The sequence below is a fragment of the Dermochelys coriacea genome, chromosome 1, assembly GCF_009764565.3.
Source record: "Dermochelys coriacea isolate rDerCor1 chromosome 1, rDerCor1.pri.v4, whole genome shotgun sequence".
NCBI lineage: Eukaryota > Metazoa > Chordata > Testudines > Dermochelyidae > Dermochelys > Dermochelys coriacea.
In genome coordinates, this window is record NC_050068.2 from 283,418,165 (window position 1) to 283,437,999 (window position 19,835).

General features: G+C 40.0%; 1 protein-coding gene across 6 annotated transcripts in view; it reads left to right on the top strand.

The window, feature by feature from the left end:
* The window catches only part of OSBPL8 (oxysterol binding protein like 8), a 151,113-nt gene that overhangs the window by 77,445 nt on the left and 53,833 nt on the right, over window positions 1–19,835 (top strand). For all 6 annotated transcript variants that reach the window (XM_038419056.2, XM_043493035.1, XM_038419083.2 and 3 more), the window contains 3 exons: window positions 3,240–3,341; window positions 4,992–5,195; window positions 19,053–19,137. In XM_038419056.2, coding sequence (XP_038274984.1) covers window positions 3,240–3,341; window positions 4,992–5,195; window positions 19,053–19,137 — 391 coding nt within the window. The remainder of the gene's footprint in view (window positions 1–3,239; window positions 3,342–4,991; window positions 5,196–19,052; window positions 19,138–19,835) is intronic.

A 19,835-nucleotide genomic window follows, 5' to 3' on the forward strand; every position in this document is an offset into this window, starting at 1 on the left:
CCTTGCACGGAGCTATTTTTTTTAAATCCAGCTCCCATCCTGTCCTGCAATACCCACTCCCTCATTTTCTTGCATTTTTTATTCCGCTCCCGCCTGCAAAAACCTTAGATCCTGAAAAAGAGACAAATTCCCCCATGCTACTAAAAAAAATTTGATTAATATATTGTGTATATATAAACTAAATTCAGACACAATTTTTACCACTAAAAGTATAAAACAAATATTGCTTAAACTATGTAAAAACTACTTTTTATTCTGTCATAATAAACATCAAATCTCTTTCTATCCCTTGCTTAAATTTAAGTATTAAAACCTTTATTTAAAAAAAAAAAAGAAAAACATGCTTTACATTGCTGAAATTCTGTTTGACAAACTGATGAGAGATTTAGCGTTTTCCCACAAATTACTGCAGTCTGTTATTTTTTTTATGTGCATCCAATCCTGCCCTCAACAAATTCCAGTTTACCTGCTTCCGCTATTATGGCAGTGGGACCTGTGGGATCCCAGTCCCGCTGCTGTGCTCTACTCTAAAGAATATCTAGGGCCATTGCCTCACGATGATGTTAAGGTGACTTTGCGTTTCTGTTGTGCAGTCTTTAGGACTCATTTTACATACGGAAAAGTGCCACTTGTTGAATCACCAACACTGTCTTGTGGTACCTATGTTTTCCTTGTTGGGGTTTCCTCCATAGACTGAGAAGATCAGACCCTACAAAGTTTAAAATCGCTGCTAGAGGTGTTTAGTATAGAATTTTTCAGCGTGGGGTGGAAAACAAAAAAATTTGGGGGGGAAAAAGTGTGGTTTGATTTGAACCCAAAACAATTTTTTTAATAGATTCATAGATACTAAGATCAGAAGGGACCATTCTGATCATCTAGTCTGACCTCCTGCACAGTGCAGGCCACAGAATCTCACCCACCCACTCCTATGAAAAACCTCACCCATGTCTGAGCTATTGAAGTCCTTAAATCATGGTTCAAAGACTTCAAGGAGCAGAGAAGCCTCCCTCAAGTCAACCATGCCCCATGCTACAGAGGAAGGCGAAAAATCTCCAGGGCCTCTCCAATCTGCCCTGGAGGAAAATTCCTTCCCGACCCCAAATATGGCGATCAGCTAAACCCTGAGCATATGGGCAAGATTCACCAGCCACATACTGCAGAAAATTCTTTCCTGGGTAACTCAGATCCCATCCATCTAATATCCCATCTCAGGGGATTTGGCCTATTTACCCTGAATATTTAAAGATCAATTACTTACCAAAATCCCATTATCCCATCATACCATCTCCTCCATAAACTTATCAAGTAGAATCTTAAAACCAGATAGATCTTTTGCCCCCACTGCTTCCCTTGGAAGGTTATTCCAAAACTTCACTCCTCTGATGGTTAAAGACCTTCGTCTGATTTCAAGTCTAAACTTCCTGGTGGCCAGTTTATACCCATTTGTTCTTGTGTCCACATTGGTGCTGAGCTTAAATAATTCCTCTCCCTCTCCTGTATTTATCCCTCTGATATATTTATAGAGAGCAATCATATCTCCCCTCAACCTTCTTTTAGTTAGGCTAAACAAGCCAAGCTCCTTAAGTCTCCTTTCATAAGACAAGTTTTCCATTCCTCGGATCATCCTAGTAGCCCTTCTCTATACCTGCTCCAGCTTGAATTCATCCTTTTTAAACATGGGAGACCAGAACTGCACACAGTATTCTAGGTGAGGTCTCACCAGGGCCTTGTATAACGGTACTAAAACCTCCTTATCCCTACTGGAAATGCCTCTCCTGATGCATCCCAAAACCGCATTAGCTTTTTTCACAACCATATCACATTGGCAGCTCATAGTCATCCTATGATCAACCAATACTCCAAGGTCCTTCTCCTCTTCCGTTACTTCTAATTGATGCGTCCCCAATTTATAACTAAAATTCTTGTTGTTAATCCCTAAATGCATAACTTTACACTTCTCACTATTAAATTTCATCCTATTACTATTACTCCAGTTTACAAGGTCATCCAGATCCTCCTGTATAATATCCCGATCCTTCTCCAAATTGGCAATACCTCCCAGCTTTGTATCATCTGCAAACTTTATTAGCACACTCCCACTTTTTGTGCCAAGGTCAGTAATAAAAAGATTAAATAAGATTGGTCCCAAAACCGATCCCTGAGGAACTCCACTGGTAACCTCCCTCCAACCTGACAGTTCGCCTTTCAGTAGGACCCGTTGCAGTCTCCCCTTTAACCGATTCCTTATCCACCTTTTGATGTTCATATTGATTTTCCTAACTTTTCATCAAATTGAAATCTCAGATTTGTTTTGAATCAACCAAAACATTGTCAACTTGAAAATAATTTTTTTCTGTACCTTGTTTTGAGTTTTTGTTTCAATTTGGTTGTGTCGATGTTTCACCCCTTTTTTATACAAATTTGGCCAAATTTTGAAATTGAACTGTCCATTTTGAAATGAAAAGTCAATACAAAATAGTCTAAGATGAAACATTTCAAAATGGTCAGAAAAGAAACATTTCAACTCTTGAATTTTTTTTTCAACTGAAACTATTTGCCAAATTTCAAATAGTTTTGGGTCCTGAAAAAAGCAATGATGAAAAAGCAGTTTATTGAAGAAACTTTACCCAACTCTTGAGGTGTTATAGCCACAGATCTTAAAGTGGTCGGCCACCATGAGAGGAAAATGGCATCACTGAATTTCTACTGCAATAAATAAATAAATAACAAGTAAATACTTTCCTGTCTCTTTCGTTATTTTTCAATTCAATGGACCTTTAAACATGCATACCTCTCCTAAATCCAGAATCTGCACAATTGTGCCAGTGTATGAGAACTTGAAATTGACTACTAATTGATTACAAATAAAAGTGAAACTGTGACTGGTCTACTTGCCTTCCTGATAAGGAGCAATGAAATAAACAATAAAATAGTTAAAAATAATTGACTTCAGTTATTTTAAAAAATTAAATTTTAAGGTGATGTTCGTAACATTTTTTAATTTAACATTAGAAGTGACTTGTCTTGAAACTGATCAGGGAAAAGTCTTGTGTGTTCAAGACAAACATTCTTCCCCATTTTAAAGCTGTTTCTTTGTCTATATTATTACAGGTTTAGCTTTATACCTTACAATTTTCATGAGTTTTTGTTAATTGCAATGGGTTTTTTTTATTGCTCTGACTTGCTTTTTCCCCGTGATTGAAAATAGTTTTACCATCTTCTATATTTGTTAATTACAGGTTCAAAAGAAAAATTACAGAGAAGAGAAGAAGAGAGCTACGAAAGAATTGCTTAGCACAATCACAGACCCATCAGTTATTGTTATGGCTGACTGGCTGAAGGTCAGAGCTTGAGTGTGAAATCTGAGTTGAAGTTTTAGTAGCTGCCTAGTGTTTACCTACCAAAATAGAAAAGACTCAGAATCCTAGTGGATTGCTGATTAATGTTTTTCAACTAGCAGAGCATCTAGTAATTGCAACCCAGAGACTCCATGCTTGAGTCCTAGGGGATAACTGAGAAATCTGGCTGTTACTTACTGCAGTCACCATAGTGATATTGACTAATTTAAAAAACTAGTTGAGATTATGGGTTTTTGTACTTGTGAATTTATACTTGATCATAGAGAATTTCTTAATTTGTTAGTAGTCACAAAAGGAAGGTCAGTTATCTTAGGTAATATAACACAGGTTCCTTCTTGCACATCTCTTCCTCTTTTTTCTCTTTCCTCCCATATGAAATAGCTATAATCCTAGAAGCTTATTTCCACAGAAGGGATGAGATGTTCATCTGTCCCAAACAGTGGGCAGTACCACTAGCAACAGAGGATTGCAAAAGCAGTGTGGGTACTTTCACAGAGATTAAACTAAATGGCTTATCCATAAGAGGTAATATTTATCCTGCTCATGGAAAAGCCTTACTCAATAGAAGGATTAAATCAATAATATGGAGGTCAACAAATTAGTATTTGGTCAGCCTTATAAGTAGGAATAAGTTCTAGAGTGACCAGAACTTAATCACAAACATCCATACCCCAGATATTCAAATCCAAGAAACCTAAGAACTCTGGTGGTGCACAAGAGGAGGTGCTCTCTCAGAAAGCCAGTGACCCAACCCAGATCTGGAATTTTTATATTATTATTATTGTATATAATTTATATAAATTATTTTATATTTATATTATTTATATTGTATTTATTGGTTGTTAACACCTTGATTTCCATTTCAGAATCAAGTATCAAGCATTAAGAACTCTGAGAACTGTTATGACCTACCATCACTAACGGTATATCTGTACAACAAAGAAAAACCTATTGCTGGCCAGCACCAGCCGACTTGGGCAGGGGCTGCAGGGCAATTTCGTTGCTGTGTAGATTTCTGGATTCAGGCTGGAGCCCAGGCTCTAGGACCCTCTGAGGTGAAAGAGTCCCAGAGCTTGTGCTCCATCCTGAGCCCAGAAGTCTACACAGCAATGAAATAGCCCTGCAGCCCGAGCCTCATGAGCCTGCGCCGGCTGGCATGGGCCAGCAATGGATTTTTCTTTGCTGGGTAGATACACCCTAAGGAGGCAACTGCATTCTACACCAATTGTATCTTCTGAGTTGCATTCATAGTAATTCCACCCATATGTCATGAATAATATTGCTAATGGTAAAATACGCTCCGGCTGTGAACACTCCTGGGAATCCAGAAGGAATCAGGGATCCAGAAGTACTTCCAGATTTTGAACCAATGTGTACATCACTTGCATAACAAGGGTAATAATATTCACCAGCCCTGGAAGGAGGAATCTGCATCTTAACATATTTCTGACACAAGGAAGTACAGAACACTATTGTAGAATCAACAGACTTACTTTATTTTGGGTAAAACTATCAATTGACTTGGATTCAATTTTCCTTTCAGCAGGAGGGGAATGACTTTGATATTTATTTGTGACTTTGATATTTATTTTTAATTTTGATGAACTAAACCCAATTGTTAATATTTTGTAGATTCGTGGTACATTGAAAAGCTGGACCAAACTGTGGTGTGTGCTGAAACCAGGAGTATTGCTCATTTACAAAACCCCCCAAAATGGCCAGTGGGTGGGAACAGTGCTCCTAAATGCTTGTGAACTCATTGAGCGGCCTTCCAAAAAAGATGGCTTTTGTTTCAAACTTTTCCATCCCTTGGAGCAGTCCATCTGGGCTGTTAAGGTTAGTGAACATCCATTCTTGAAGACATTGCAGAATGTGTCTGTGTTCTCAGCATTGAGTAGAAGCAGCCTTACACATAAGAGGCACTACGTTTTTCTATATAGTCATCAGTGTTATGTCTTCTAGCTATTCTGAACTTAATTCTGTGTTAATACAGTGTCTACTGTTATACTTTTCGTCCAAAAAAGTAATAATGTGACCTCTATGATTTATACTGTGTAGATCACATGTTGGTTACATTAATAGACTAATCTTTTAGGAAGTCCTTAGCAATAAATAGGATGCTATAATCTTTGCTGAAGAGCATACAGTGTTTCATGTAATGTGTCTTGCTGAAAAGTCTTTCATTCAATATTTGTAAATAGTTATTTCATTTCATTAGATTTGATACTTGAGTAAATTAATAACTTCATACAAAAGCACTTGTTTTAATTGCTTTGTGCACAGCAATAATGATGGCGACCTTGTAGGCATTTGAAGCTTATACATGATTCTGTATCTTGAAATGTGGTGCTGGTGATTTGAGCAGTAGAATCCCATTTATCCGACCCTCCCTTAACAAGCTCTCCACGTTTACCAAACTTGGACTGGAGGGCCCGAAGCGGGCAATCTCTCCTGTGACCACTAGATGGCAGTGCATCATCACATTTTCCCATTCTCTGGTTTATCCAAAGTTTTGATGATCTGATCTAGCCCTGGTCCCAATTAGACCGAATAAACAGGGTTCAACTGTATTACCTTACCTCCTAACAGCCCTAATAATGGATGAGGAATTTATTATACTCTCTGCATTCTACATCTGATACAAGATGCTAAGTACCTGTACAGCTGTTTCATGTCCTATCTCATCAGGGATGGAGAATGGTAACTTTCTTCTTCATTAAGATCAGGCAGTTAAAGTAATAATCACCTGACATTTATTCAGAGGAACTATTGTCTGTTTGGAATCTTATCTCTTCTTAGTATGAAATACTCAAAATATTAGGGTTTTTTTAACTGGTTGTAGATTTACTATAGTCTAAAACCACTTCAGAAGAGTTTTTTTACCCTACTGATTTCTCATTGTCGGTTTGCTGCATACTCATTTCCCCCATTCCTTTCCTAGCTATGTGTATTTCGTGGTTAATGTGACTTAAAAGTTCAATACTACATATGCACCTACTTCATGAAGGTTGTTAACAACTGTTTGACTAGGGTGACCTAGCTCTGCAGAAGATAACAAATCAGGCTTAGGCTGAGATCTGCATAAATCAAGGCTATATTTCCTAATTGCTTGAACTTTATTAAAGGTAGGTCGAATTTTAAACCCAAATAAGTCAATATTGTCTATTTTAAATGTGCTGAGGGCTATTGTGGCATTTGTTCATTCTGGTGTGGCTATGTATAGTAGAGAATTATTGGTTTTAGTTAGAAACCCTTGTTAAAACGAAGTCTTCCCTGTCCTGTCCCCAAGTCAGTAACAGCAATCCGCTAGTGAAACTGTAGATCCTGTGGGAGGCAAACTTTCATAAGGATAGCAGCAGATAACTTTACTCTCCAATAAGCTTTCACCATTAGGCTCACAAGAGGAAAAAGCTTCTTTTTCAACAAAAAGAACAAGAACATAAGAACGGCTGTACTGGGTCAGACCAAAGGTCTATCTAATCCAATATCTGTCTTCTGACAAAAGGAAAAGGAGTACTTGTGGCACCTTAGAGACTAACAAATTGATTAGAGCATAAGCTTTCGTGAGCTACAGCTCAATGCATCCGATGAAGTGAGCTGTAGCTCACAAAAGCTTATGCTCTAATAAATTTGTTAGTCTCTAAGGTGCCACAAGTACTCCTTTTCTTTTTGCGAATACAGACTAACACGGCTGCTACTCTGAAACCTGTCTTCCGACAGTGGCCAATGCCAGGTGCTTCAGAGGGAATAAACAGAACAGGAAATCAAGTGATCTGTCTCCTATTGCCCATTGCCACCTTCTGGCAAACAGAGGCTAGGGACACCATCTCAGCCCATCCTGGCTAATAGCTATTGATGGACCTATCCTGAATTTATCTAGGGTTTTTGGAACCCTGTTATAGTCTTGGCCTTCACAGCATCCTCTGGCAAAGAGTTTCACAGGTTGACTGTGCATTGTGTGAAGAAATACTTCCTTTTGTTTGTTTTAAACCTGCTGCCTTTTAATTTCATTTGGTGACTCCTAGTTCTTGTGTTATAAGGCGTAAATAACACTTCTCTACTTCACACCAATCATGATTTTGTAGACCTCTATCATATCCCCCCTTAGTAGTCGTCTCTTTTCCAAGATGAAAAATCCCAGTTTTATTAATCTCTCCGCATTTGGCAGCCATTTCATACCCCCTAATAATTTTTGTTGCCCTTTTCTGAACCGTTTCCAATTCCAATACATCTTTTTTGAGATGGGGCAACCATATCTGCACACAGTATTCAACATGTGGACATACCATGGATTTGTATAGAGGCAATATAATATTTTCTGTCTTACTTATCCCTTTTTGAATGATTCCCAACATTCTGTTTGCTTTTTTGACTGCTGCACACTGAGTGGATGTTTTCGGAGAACTATCCACATGACTCCAAGATCTCTTTCATGAGTGGTAACAACTAATTTAGACCACATCATTTTATATATATATATATAGTTGAGATTGTTTTTCCACTGTGCATTACTTCATATTTATCAACATTGAACTTCATCTGCTATTTTGTTGCCCAATCACTCAGTTCTGTGTAGCTCTTCGCAGTCTGCTTTGGATTTAACTATCTTGAGTAGTTCTTGTATCATCTGCAAATTTTGCAACCTCATTGTTTACCCCTTTTCCCCCAAATCATTTATGAATATGTTGAATAGTACTGGCCCCAGTACACACCCCTGGGGGACACAACTATTTACCATTCTCCATTCTGAAAACTGATAATTTATGCCTACCCTCTGTTTCCTGTCTTTTAACCAGTTAAAGATCCAGGAGAGGACCTTCCCTCTTATCCCATGACAGCTTACTTTGCTTAAAAGTCTTTGGTGAGGGATCTTGTCAAGACTTGGTCACACCCAATCTGAAGAGACACCACAACTCAGAACTATGTACACAAGATGTATAGGTACTGCAGAAGTCCTGCTTTTCCCTAAGTGCACTTATCAGAGTGTCTGGTTCCTCTGTCTGGCTGACTGTGCATGACTTTCTGTAGTAGTCTGGGGCCAGTCACTTATCGCGCTCCCTTGATGTTATGCTCTTCCAGTCTACAGTGTATAACCAGTAGTACCCACTCTGCTGTGTTTAAACCACATGAAGAAGATGACCGTGATTTTTAGAAGCTGTCATATGGAACAGCCAATGTTAAAGAAACTATGTACACAGGCTAGTGCTGGTCCCAACCATAGCCAGGAATTTCTCAACTCTTATTACAGAGATTAAAAACTAGAATTGTCCCCCAAGGGAAAGTCGTCAGAATTGAGACCCAGTATTGGTGGGTCTATGAAGAGTATATTTGGAAAGAAGGACATTTTAAGATAGGGAGTTAAGTCAGACTGTGAAAGAAACTATACAGTTTTTTATGCAGGAGGAGCTGGCAATCCTCCAAGTATAGATCACCATGGATCCAAGATGAATTAAGAGGCAGCAGGTTTAAAACAAATAAAAGGAAGTATTTCTTCACACGACGCAAAGTCAATCTGTGGAACTCCTTGCCAGAGGATGTTGTGAAGGCCAAGACCATAACAGGTTAAAAAAAGAACTAGATAAATTCAGGAGAATAGGTCCATCAATGACTATTAGCCAGGACGGGCAGGAATGGTGTCCCTAGCCACTGTTTGCCAGAAGCTGGGAATGAGCGACAGGGGACGGATCACTTGATGATTACCTGATCCGTTCATTCCCTCTGGGGCACCTGGCACTGGCCACTGTCAGAAGACAGAATACTGGGCTAGATGGACCCTTGGTCTGATCCAGAAGGGCCATTCTTATGTTCTTACATTCCACTCTGGTTTACACATGTGCATCAGGCACCCAGAGCCAGAGAATTTGTAAGTAATGTCCATTGGGTCACCCATGCACCCTGGCTCGTACCTCCGTCTGAGGGGATAAAGGATGGGGCAGACGAACGGTCTCTCCGGTTACTTCTCATCACCTCATGATCTGCATCGGAACCTCCAGTGTCTGTAGCTTCAGCATCGTCCTGAAAAATAAGAATTAGATTTAGCTTTGTAAATAGTTTTAATGATTTTTACAGTTTGATAGAGTTTGCATCCCTACCGCCTCTAAAACCCTCTTCAAAAGCGCCTCTAGGGGCCGCTGTCACGAGAGTATTCTCAAACAAGAGATGGACTCCCTTTTGGGGCAGGAAGTGATAGAACACCTCCCTTCTCAATACCAAGGAAGCAGGTTTTACTCGACTTACTTCCTGGTACCCAAAAAGGGTGGCTGGAGACCAATCCTCGACCACTGCCGTTTCAGTCACATCATTTGCAAACTTAGATTTCACATGGTCATGTTGGCATCTGTAATCCCATGTTTAGAAAAGGGCATGTGGTTTACAGCTCTTGATGTGAAAGATACCTACTATTACATATTTCAGAGTAGCAGCCGTGTTAGTCTGTATTCGCAAAAAGAAAAGGAGTACTTGTGGCACCTTAGAGACTAACAAATTTATTAGAGCGTAAGCTTTCGTGAGCTACAGCTCACTTCATCGGATGCATTTGGTGGAAAAAACAGGCGAGATTGATATACACACACAGAGAACATGAAACAATGGGTTTATCATACACACTGTAAGGAGAGTGATCACTTAAGATAAGCCATCACCAGCAGCGGGGGGAGGGGGAGGAAAACCTTTCATGGTGACAAGCAAGGTAGGCTATTTCCAGCAGTTAACAAGAATATCTGAGGAACGGTGGGGGGTGGTGGGGGGGAGAAATAACATGGGGAAATAGTTTAATTTGTGTAATGACTCATCCATTCCCAGTCTCTATTCAAGCCTAAGTTAATTGTATCCAGTTTGCAAATTAATTCCAATTCAGCAGTCTCTCGTTGGAGTCTGTTTTTGAAGCTTTTTTGTTGAAGGATAGCCACTCTTAAGTCTGTAATCGAGTGACCAGAGAGATTGAAGTGTTCTCCAACTGGTTTTTGAATGTTATAATTCTTGACGTCTGATTTGTGTCCATTCATTCTTTTACATAGAGACTGTCCAGTTTGGCCAATGTACATGGCAGAGGGGCATTGCTGGCACATGATGGCATATATCACATTGGTAGATGCGCAGGTGAACGAGCCTCTGATAGTGTGGCTGATGTGATTAGGCCCTATGATGGTATCCCCTGAATAGATATGTGGACAGAGTTGGCCACGGGCTTTGTTGCAAGGATAGGTTCCTGGGTTAGTGGTTCTGTTGTGTGGTGTGTGGTTGCTGGTGAGTATTTGCTTCAGATTGGGGGGCTGTCTGTAAGCAAGGACTGGCCTGTCTCCCAAGATCTGTGAGAGTGATGGGTCGTCCTTCAGGATAGGTTGTAGATCCTCGATGATGCGTGGGAGAGGTTTTAGTTGGGGGCTGAAGGTGATGACTAGTGGCGTTCTGTTATTTTCTTTGTTGGGCCTGTCCTGTAGTAGGTGACTTCTGGGTACTCTTCTGGCTCTGTCAATCTGTTTCTTCACTTTAGCAGGTGGGTATTGTAGTTGTAGGAATGCATGATAGAGATCTTGTAGGTGTTTGTCTCGGTCTGAGGGGTTGGAGCAAATGCGGTTATATCGTAGAGCTTGGCTGTAGACAATGGATCGTGTGGTATGATCTGGATGAAAGCTAGAGGCATGTAGGTAGGAATAGCGGTCAGTAGGTTTCCGATATAGGGTGGTGTTTATGTGACCATCACTTATTAGCACCGTAGTGTCCAGGAAGTGGATCTCTTGTGTGGACTGGTCCAGGCTGAGGTTGATGGTGGGATGGAAATCGTTGAAATCCTGGTGGAATTCCTCAAGGGCTTCTTTTCCAGGGGTCCAGATGATGAAGATGTCATCAATATAGCACAAGTAGAGTAGGGGCATTAGGGGACGAGAGCTGAGGAAGCGTTGTTCTAAGTCAGCCATAAAAATGTTGGCATACTGTGGGGCCATGCGGGTACCCATTGCAGTGTCGCTGATTTGAAGGTATACATTGTCCCCAAATGTGAAATAGTTATGGGTGAGGACAAAGTCACAAAGTTCAGCCACCAGGTTAGCCGTGACATTATCGGGGATAGTGTTCCTGATGGCTTGTAGTCCATCTTTGTGTGGAATGTTGGTATAGAGGGCTCCTACATCCATAGTGGCTAAGATGGTGTTTTTAGGAAGATCACCAATGGACTGTAGTTTCCTCAGGAAGTCAGTGGTGTCTCGAAGATAGCTGGGAATGCTGGTAGCGTAGGGCCTGAGGAGGGAGTCTACGTAGCCAGACAATCCTGCTGTCAGGGTGCCAATGCCTGAGATGATGGGGCGTCCAGGATTTCCAGGTTTATGGATCTTGGGTAGCATTCATCCCACTTACAGATGCTTCCTCTGATTCATGGTGGTCTGACAATTTTCAGTACAGAAGGCTGCCTTTTAGCATGGCAATTGCCCCCAGAGTCTTTACCAAGGTGTTCTTGATAGTAGCAGCTCATGTCAGAGATTGTGGTCTCATTATCTTTGTTGCCAAGTCACTCCAGGAAGCCTGTGCTTCAACTTCTAGGATGCTGCACTTCCTCTCCTCATTGGGAGTCCATATAAACGGCAAGAAATCTGTTCTCACCCCCACATAATCTTTAGACTTCATCGTGGCCACCTTGAATTTTATTATTCAAGAGCATATTTGCCCCAGGAAAGGTTCCAGACCATGAACAGTGTATCATAGCTCAGATCAGATACCCTCATCAGGTATATGTGGGCATCCTCGTATACTTTCCTCTCTGGACGGGACCATTATTACAGATGCATACCTATTTGGTTGGGGAGCTCACATGAACAGCTGCATAGCACAAGGTACTTGGACGTCTTGATAATCCAGGATGCACGTCAATATCCTGAAGTTGCGAGCAGTCTGGAAAGCATGCAAGGCCATTCTTCCATTCAGCTGTGCTCATCTCGTCCTTATAATGTTATGACTATTTTCTACATCAACAAGCAGAGAGGAGCAAGATCCATCTCCCTGTGTGCAGAAGCGGTCAGTCTTTTGGAACTGGTGTGTCAGCAATCGAATCACCCTATCAGCAGCCTACCTTCAGCAGACGTTTTGTAGTCCACCATGATTGGGAATTCCATAACTTGGTATTGCACAATATTTTTGCTCTATGCGGAGCCCCAACTAGGGATCTGTTTGCTTCTCAAATGAACAAGAAAAGCATTACATTGCTCCGGAAGAGCCCTGGGTCACTACTGTGACATTACATCTCATATTCATCCTAATAATAATATTATGATATGATTGTGATGCATTTTGTACAAAGGTATCATTGGAAAAGTTATGATTTGCTGAATATGATTATCCTATTTGTATGCATGTATTGTTTTTGTAGCTGAGTTTATGAATATTGACTATGTATCTGTATTTCAAATGTAGTTACACCTGGGCGATGCCTACTGGGCAAGATGCGTTCAGCCTAGATAGCTGGTTCGGAAGGGCTTATTCCAGGTAATGAATCATTAGGGAAAACAGTAGGCCTTAGGAGAAACTTATCTCCCACCTGGTGAGCCTTCCTGAGAAGGTTCCAGACAGCCTGTAAATAATGGCTGCTCTGACTCTACAAGGGCATATAACCAGGCCACATGATACTGGACTCTATTTTGGAGTGTCTGTATTTTTCAACACACTTGTCTGGGAACTGGTTTTGGGACAAAGGGTTCCCGCCATGTGCTAAAGCTAAATAAGGCACAGAGTGACATCATTGGTTGTTCTTCACTCCCCACACAAGAGGACTCCTGGAAACAGCTGAGGAACGGGAGGAAGTGCTGGACCAAGGCTAAAGGGATTTCTAGCCTGTGTATGTAAAACCTGGGGATTCCAACTGTAAAGCAAGTGGCGCTTGTACCTTGAGAATCTGCTTGTATTATCAGTCAGGGTGATAGATTGTTAATTCAAATACTATTTTTCTAGTGTGTTAAACTTAGTTTGTGTTTTCGTTTATTTACTAGGTAATCTACTTTGATCTGTTTGCTATCCTTTATAATCACTTAAAATATATCTTTTGTAGTTAATAAACTTGTTTTATGTTTTAATTTAAACCCAGTGTGCCTTTAGGTGAAGTGTCTGGGGAAAAATCTCAGCTTGGTTTAACATAGGCTTGTTGCATTTCCTCTCCACATTGAGCGGGAGGCGAACTGGATAATAAATTCATACTGGTCAGGGTTTTGACCAGGGCAGGACACTACAGCTCTGGGGTCCTAGAATGGAAAACTAGTGGTTGTTTTGGCTGTAGCCTCTCTATTGATGGTTTATGCAGTGGCTGGTCAGAGTGCCTGCATGTAATTGCAGCTGGGTGTGTCCCTACCTGTATGAATGCTGGAGAAAGTGTAGGACCAGGATCAGGTCTGCAGCTTGTCCCAGCAGCACAGTGTGAAAGGGAGCCCAGGCTGTTGGGTCAGAGAGCTCAGTGGTACCCCAGTTCCAGGTGGCACCCCGGGGGAACTCCTCACATCTACTCCCAGGGTGATGCTCTGCTTCTTCCTTGGTCAGACCAGTTCAATTATGCCTTTCTTCTTTTATCACTTCTACAATGAGTTTTATACAAAGTCTGGCGGGCAGGGGTCATCCTGATCGCCCCTTACTGGCCCAGACAGTTGTGGTTTCCCAACCTCCTATACATGTCATCCTGGCTACTAATCATCCTCCCAATGTTTCCTGAGCTCCTGACCCAATGGAACAGCAAGATCAAGCACTCTGATCTGCATTCGTTCCATCTCAGGGCTTGATATTTGGATGGGTGTATCATCGTTAGGTTTACTCCCAAATGAACATTCTAACCCAGCCTTGTGAGATAGTCTTCTAATATTAGGAAGAATTCTATTAGAAGATGTTACTTCTGGGAGGATTCTGCGCCAAAAAATTAAAAATTCTGCGTATTTTATTTGTCAAAATAATGCAATATAATCACACCAGTTTCGATTGTTTTAATAATTTATTTAAACTACAATACAGAAAAAAAGTCACAATAACTTTTCAGCATTTCCTAAACACATGAAAGAAAAGTTACAAACACTTGGTAACTAATACCCTGCATTGCAGTTATAATTCTGAATTTTCATTGAAATTACGTTACAGAATACCAAATAGAAGGGGGGGGGGGAAGAAAAGTAGAATGTCATTTTAAATTGCTCAGACTTTTTCACGTGTGAAAGTCGTACAGTTTTGCTAATCGTTGTCCTGGACCTAGCTGGATACTTTGGGACGTGCTGGGTTCTGATTGTCCTGATATTTTATTGACTGCTTGGTAAATGTTTTATTTGACCTCAAAGTCTTGTCTTTTCTTTTTTTTTAATGGGTAAGTAAAATAAATCCTGAGCTGTAATCTAACCCCATTGTGCCACTTTGGCACAGGAAAAAAAGTGAGAAAGCACATAAATCTTCCTAGCTGATTCCCTTACTGTCATTTATAAGACTTTACATCTCTCTGGCAATGTAGGGGCCTTAAAACTTTTACAGATTTTTTATGCTCCTGGGGGAATTGACTGAGAATGGGAAAAATTAACTAACAATAGGAGTAAGATGTTAATAGCGAAATGAAGGTGCTTTTCTTCTTGAACACAACAAAGGAGCATTCTTCTAGAAACTGCCAATAATCCTCTCATCTTGGACTATAGCCTCTCTCTGAAGATATCAGGCCCATCCATCAGCTCCTTGCGAGTCCATTTGGTGGCAATCAGTGCACATCGTCTGCCTTCTCAGGACTACTTGGTCTTTGCACATCCACTCACCACTAGATTCTGGAAAGGCTTAATCAGACAGAACCTTCCCGCCTATTCAGAAGCCTACTCACCAATGGGACCTGAACCTGGTTCTCTCAGTACCCATAAGGCTCCCCTTTGAACCTTTAGCTTCTTGCTCTGTCTCCCTTCCATGAAGGTTGCTTTCTTCGTAGGCATCACCTCAACTAAAAGGGTTGGCAAGCTTCGACTGATGATGGCAGATCCTTGTTACACTGTATTCCATAAGGATAAATTTTCTTTGCATCTAGCTTCACCCCAAATTCACCCCCCAAAGAAGTTTCAGAATTTCACCTTAGCCAATCAATTCACTTACCTGTGTTCTTCCCAAAACCACACGCTTCCACAGAGAACGAAAGACTCCGCTCCCTTGATGTTCAGCAAGCCTTGGGCTTGTAACTGCAAAGAACAAAACCAATCAGGAAATCCCCAAGACTTTTTATCACCATAATAGAAGGAATCGGGGGACACGCCATCTTCTCCCAGAGAATCTCCAAATGGATATCTAGCTTCATTCTATTTTATCAGCTATCAAACCATCTCCCCCCTTCACACCAAGGAGGTGAGAGCTCATTCCAAAAGAGCACAAGCAACAACTATGGCATCGTTTCAGAAGGTGCCTTTCCTTGATATCTGTAAAGTGACCAGATGAGGTTCTGTTTATGCATTTGCAAGACATTATGCCCAGGTGCAGGACTCCTCTGCTGATGCATCCTTTGGGACTGAGGTCCTCCACTCAGCTCTACCGTCTACATCCCCACACCTTCCTCCTACTTCAGTAGTGCTTGTCAGGCACCCACAGCAGAATATAATAGGAACCATCACTAGAAGAGGAAGTTATTGACCTGTAATGGAGGTTCTTCGAGATGTGTGGTCCTCATCTGTATTTCATTACCCTCCCTTTTCCTCTTTATTTTGGATCTTCTCTGATTTGCAGGAGAGACCGAACTGGAGAGATGGTTCGTCTGCCCCACCCTTTATGTCCTTGGATGGAGGCTCAGAGAGCCAGAACACATGCATGGACCAACTGACCTACTTTCAAATTCTCCAGCTGCAGGCACATAGTGCACATTCATAACCCACAGTGGAATACCGATAGGGACTACACATCTCTAAGAACCTCCGTTATAGGTCACTAACTTCCTCTTTACTTGCTTTTGTTCAAAACTTCTTGCTTTTACATTCCCTCTTCTAACTTACCAGTTTCTCATTAGATTCATTGGGGGAAGTCCACCCCCCAAGACTCACAGATTTTCTTATCAATTAGGCTGATTGACAGTAGATTTAACGTATCGTCCAACTATGGTTACAAACTTAATGCAAACCTCTTTACCTATCAGTTGTTTTAAAATTCCTCTAACTTAACTGTTTTTAGAGTGGGCTCTTGAGTGATGTTTTCAATCTTTTATATTCTCCAAGCATACTTGGCAGAAATAGAAATATCTGTAGCAATAGCACATTTTCTAAAGAAATGTTTTAAACATCTGGAATTTTTAGTTTATTTAGGTCTGTCAAGCGATCAAAAAATTAATTGTGATTAATCGCACTGTTAAACAATAATATAATACCTTTTTTAAATAGTTTTGGATATTTTCTACATTTTCAATATATTTCAATTACAAAACAGAATATGAAGTGTACAGTGCTCAGTTTGAAAAAAGAAAAGGAGTACTTGTGGCACCTTAGAGACTAACAAATTTATTTGAGCATAAGCTTTTGTGAGCTACAGTTCACTTCCTCGGATCCACTGAGTGCATCCGATGAAGTGAGCTGTAGCTCACAAAAGCTTATGCTCAAATAAATTTGTTAGTCTCTAAGGTGCCACAAGTACTCCTTTTCTTTTTGTGAATACAGACTAACACGGCTGCTACTCTGAAACCAGTGCTCACTTTATTTTTCATTACAAATATTTGCACTGTAAAAAAACAAAACAAATTTTTTTCAGTTCACCTCATACAAGTACTGCAGTGCAATCTCTTTATCATGGAAGTTGAACTTATAAATGTAGAATTAAGTACAAAAAAACCTGCTTTCAAAAATAAAACAATTTAAACTTTAGAGCCTGCAAATCCACTCAGTCCTACTTCTTGTTCAGCCAATCGTTCAGACAAACAAGTTTGTTTACATTTGCAGGAGATAATGTTGCCTGCTTCTTGTTTACAATGTCACCTGAAAGTGAGAACAGGGGTTTGCATGGCACTGTTGTAGCCGGTGTTGCAAGATATTTATGTGCCAGATGCACTAAATATTCATATGTCCCTTCATGCTTCAACCATGCGTCCATGCTGATAACGGGTTCTGCTTGATAACCATCCAAAGTAGTGCAGACTGATGCTTGTTCATTTTCATCATCCGAGTCAGATGCCACCAGAAGAAAGGTTGATTTTCTCTTTTTGGTGGTTCGGGTTCTGAGTTTCCACTCTTTGAAGACTTTTGAAAGCATGATCTACACCTCGTCCCTTTCAGATTTTGGAAGGCACTTCAGATTCTTAAACCTTGGGTTGAGTGATGTAGGTATCTTTAGAAATCTCACGTTGGTACCTTCTTTGTGTTTTGTTAAATCTGCAGTGAACGTGTTCTTAAAACTAACAACGTGCTGGGGCTGCTATAACATGAAATATATGGCAGAATGCAGATAATACAGAGTAGGAGACTTTTCCCCCTAGGAGTTCAGTCACAAATTTAATTAATGCATTTTTTTTAACGAGCATCATCAGCATGGAAGCATGTCCTCTGGAATGGTGGCCAAAGCATGAAGGGGCATACAACTGTTAAGCATAACTGGCATGTAAATACCTTGAAATGCCAGCTACAAAAGTGCCATGTGAAGGCCTGTTCTCACTTTCAGGTGACATGTAAATAGGAAGCTGCCAGCATTATCTTCTGTAAATGTAAACTAACTTGTTTGTCTTAGCAATTGGCTGAACAAGAAGTAGACTAAGTGGACATGTAGGCTCTAAAGTTTTACATTGTTTTGTTTTTGAGAGTAGTTATGTAACAAAAAAGAATCTACATTTGGAAGTTGCACTTGCACGATAAAGTACTGTATGGGGTGAATTGAAAAATACTCTTTTGCTGGCAATTTTTACAGCGCGAATATTTGCAATAAAAAATAATACAAAGTGAGCACTGTCAACTTTGTATACTGTGGTGTAATTGAAATCAATATATTTAAAAAAGTAGAAAAACATCCAAAAATATTATAATTTCAATTGGTATTCTTTTGTTTAACAGTGCGATTAAAACTGCAATTAATCACGATTAATTTTTGTAATCGTGATTGGTTTTTTTGAGTTAATTGCATGAGTTAACTGCGATTAATTCTCAGCCCTAAGTTTTTAATTTGAGATTTGTATCTGGAGCTTGGCATCCTTTGCCATCGCTTCCTGTTTGGAGACAGAGTGGCACCCTCTCCTGCTGATTCCTCTTGCAGACGGCATTTGGAATCTACAGTGATGAGGGTCAAAGAAGTACAGAATAAGAAGACAAAGAAGACAGATAGTATCCTTGCCACCTACTCATAAGTCCATTTCTGTGAGGGGAGGAAGGTACCTCCATTATAACCTAATTTAGAGGAGGAAAGAAAACAAAGTAAGAGAGCACGGGGTGCTGCTGACAGGCCAGGTCATAGAAGTTGTTTGCCACAGTCAACTAAAGCCTCCAGATTAATTTTAAAAAATAAACTGGAATAAACTGAAGACCTTTCTCTTTAAAGTGTGATTCTCAACTCAACCCCACTTTAAGATAAGTGTCTGAAGAGGAAAATCCAATGAAAGGAGGCAACTCCTCTACAGAATCATATCTTCATTAGTTGTTGCTGTGAGTGACAGTAGAGCTTCCTGCATTGTAATCAGCTTGTTACTACATCAAACAAGCCAGAAACAGCCAATTCAAAATAATGTCTAAGGGTGTTGTATTCATATATTTCTAGGGTCCTAAAGGTGAAGCGGTTGGTTCTATAACTCAGCCATTACCTGGAAGTTATTTGATCATCCGAGCAGCTTCAGAATCAGATGGTAAGTAAATTTCTTGTTTTGTTTTGATTTTTCATTTTTAAAGTGCTTGCTTATTAGAGATTCAAATTATTCCATTTCTCTTGTACAGTGTTACAGCATCATATTTGCAGATCCGTAGTTCAGTTGAACATGCTTTTTTTTTAACCCAATATATTAGATAGCTATAATGCAAGCATTTTTATTTCATACCATGAAGTAACTTTGCAAAGTTTTAGCAGTTATAAATTTTGTCTCTTTTGAACAAAACATTTGAGCCTACTTAAGAGACTAACAAACACAGCCTTGTAGAAGAGGTGTTAGTCCACATTAAATGCCAAATATCTTGGAAGATTCGAAATGAGAGAGAATTTCAAAAGACTGTTGTGTAACTTTGGTAAGTAGCTGCTATGCTACTGCACTAGTTAATTAACTTAGCACTGTAATATACATTTTATATAAGTCTTATTGTTGAAAGGGTTATGGCCAACTGAAAATCTAGTAAATTTCAAGAAATGAGTGAAAAATAATTTCAGGACCTAGTTGTCCTAAGTTCACTTTCAATTTATTAGGTTTTATAATCAATTTCTTATTTTTCAAAATTCTTTTTGCTCCCCTTTTGCTGTTGAAAGACCCCAGAAAATTGACCAAACATGGAAAATAGTAAAGATGGCTATACTTAAAGTAACGCAGTGGAAAAAAACAGTTTTGTCCGTGGTCTT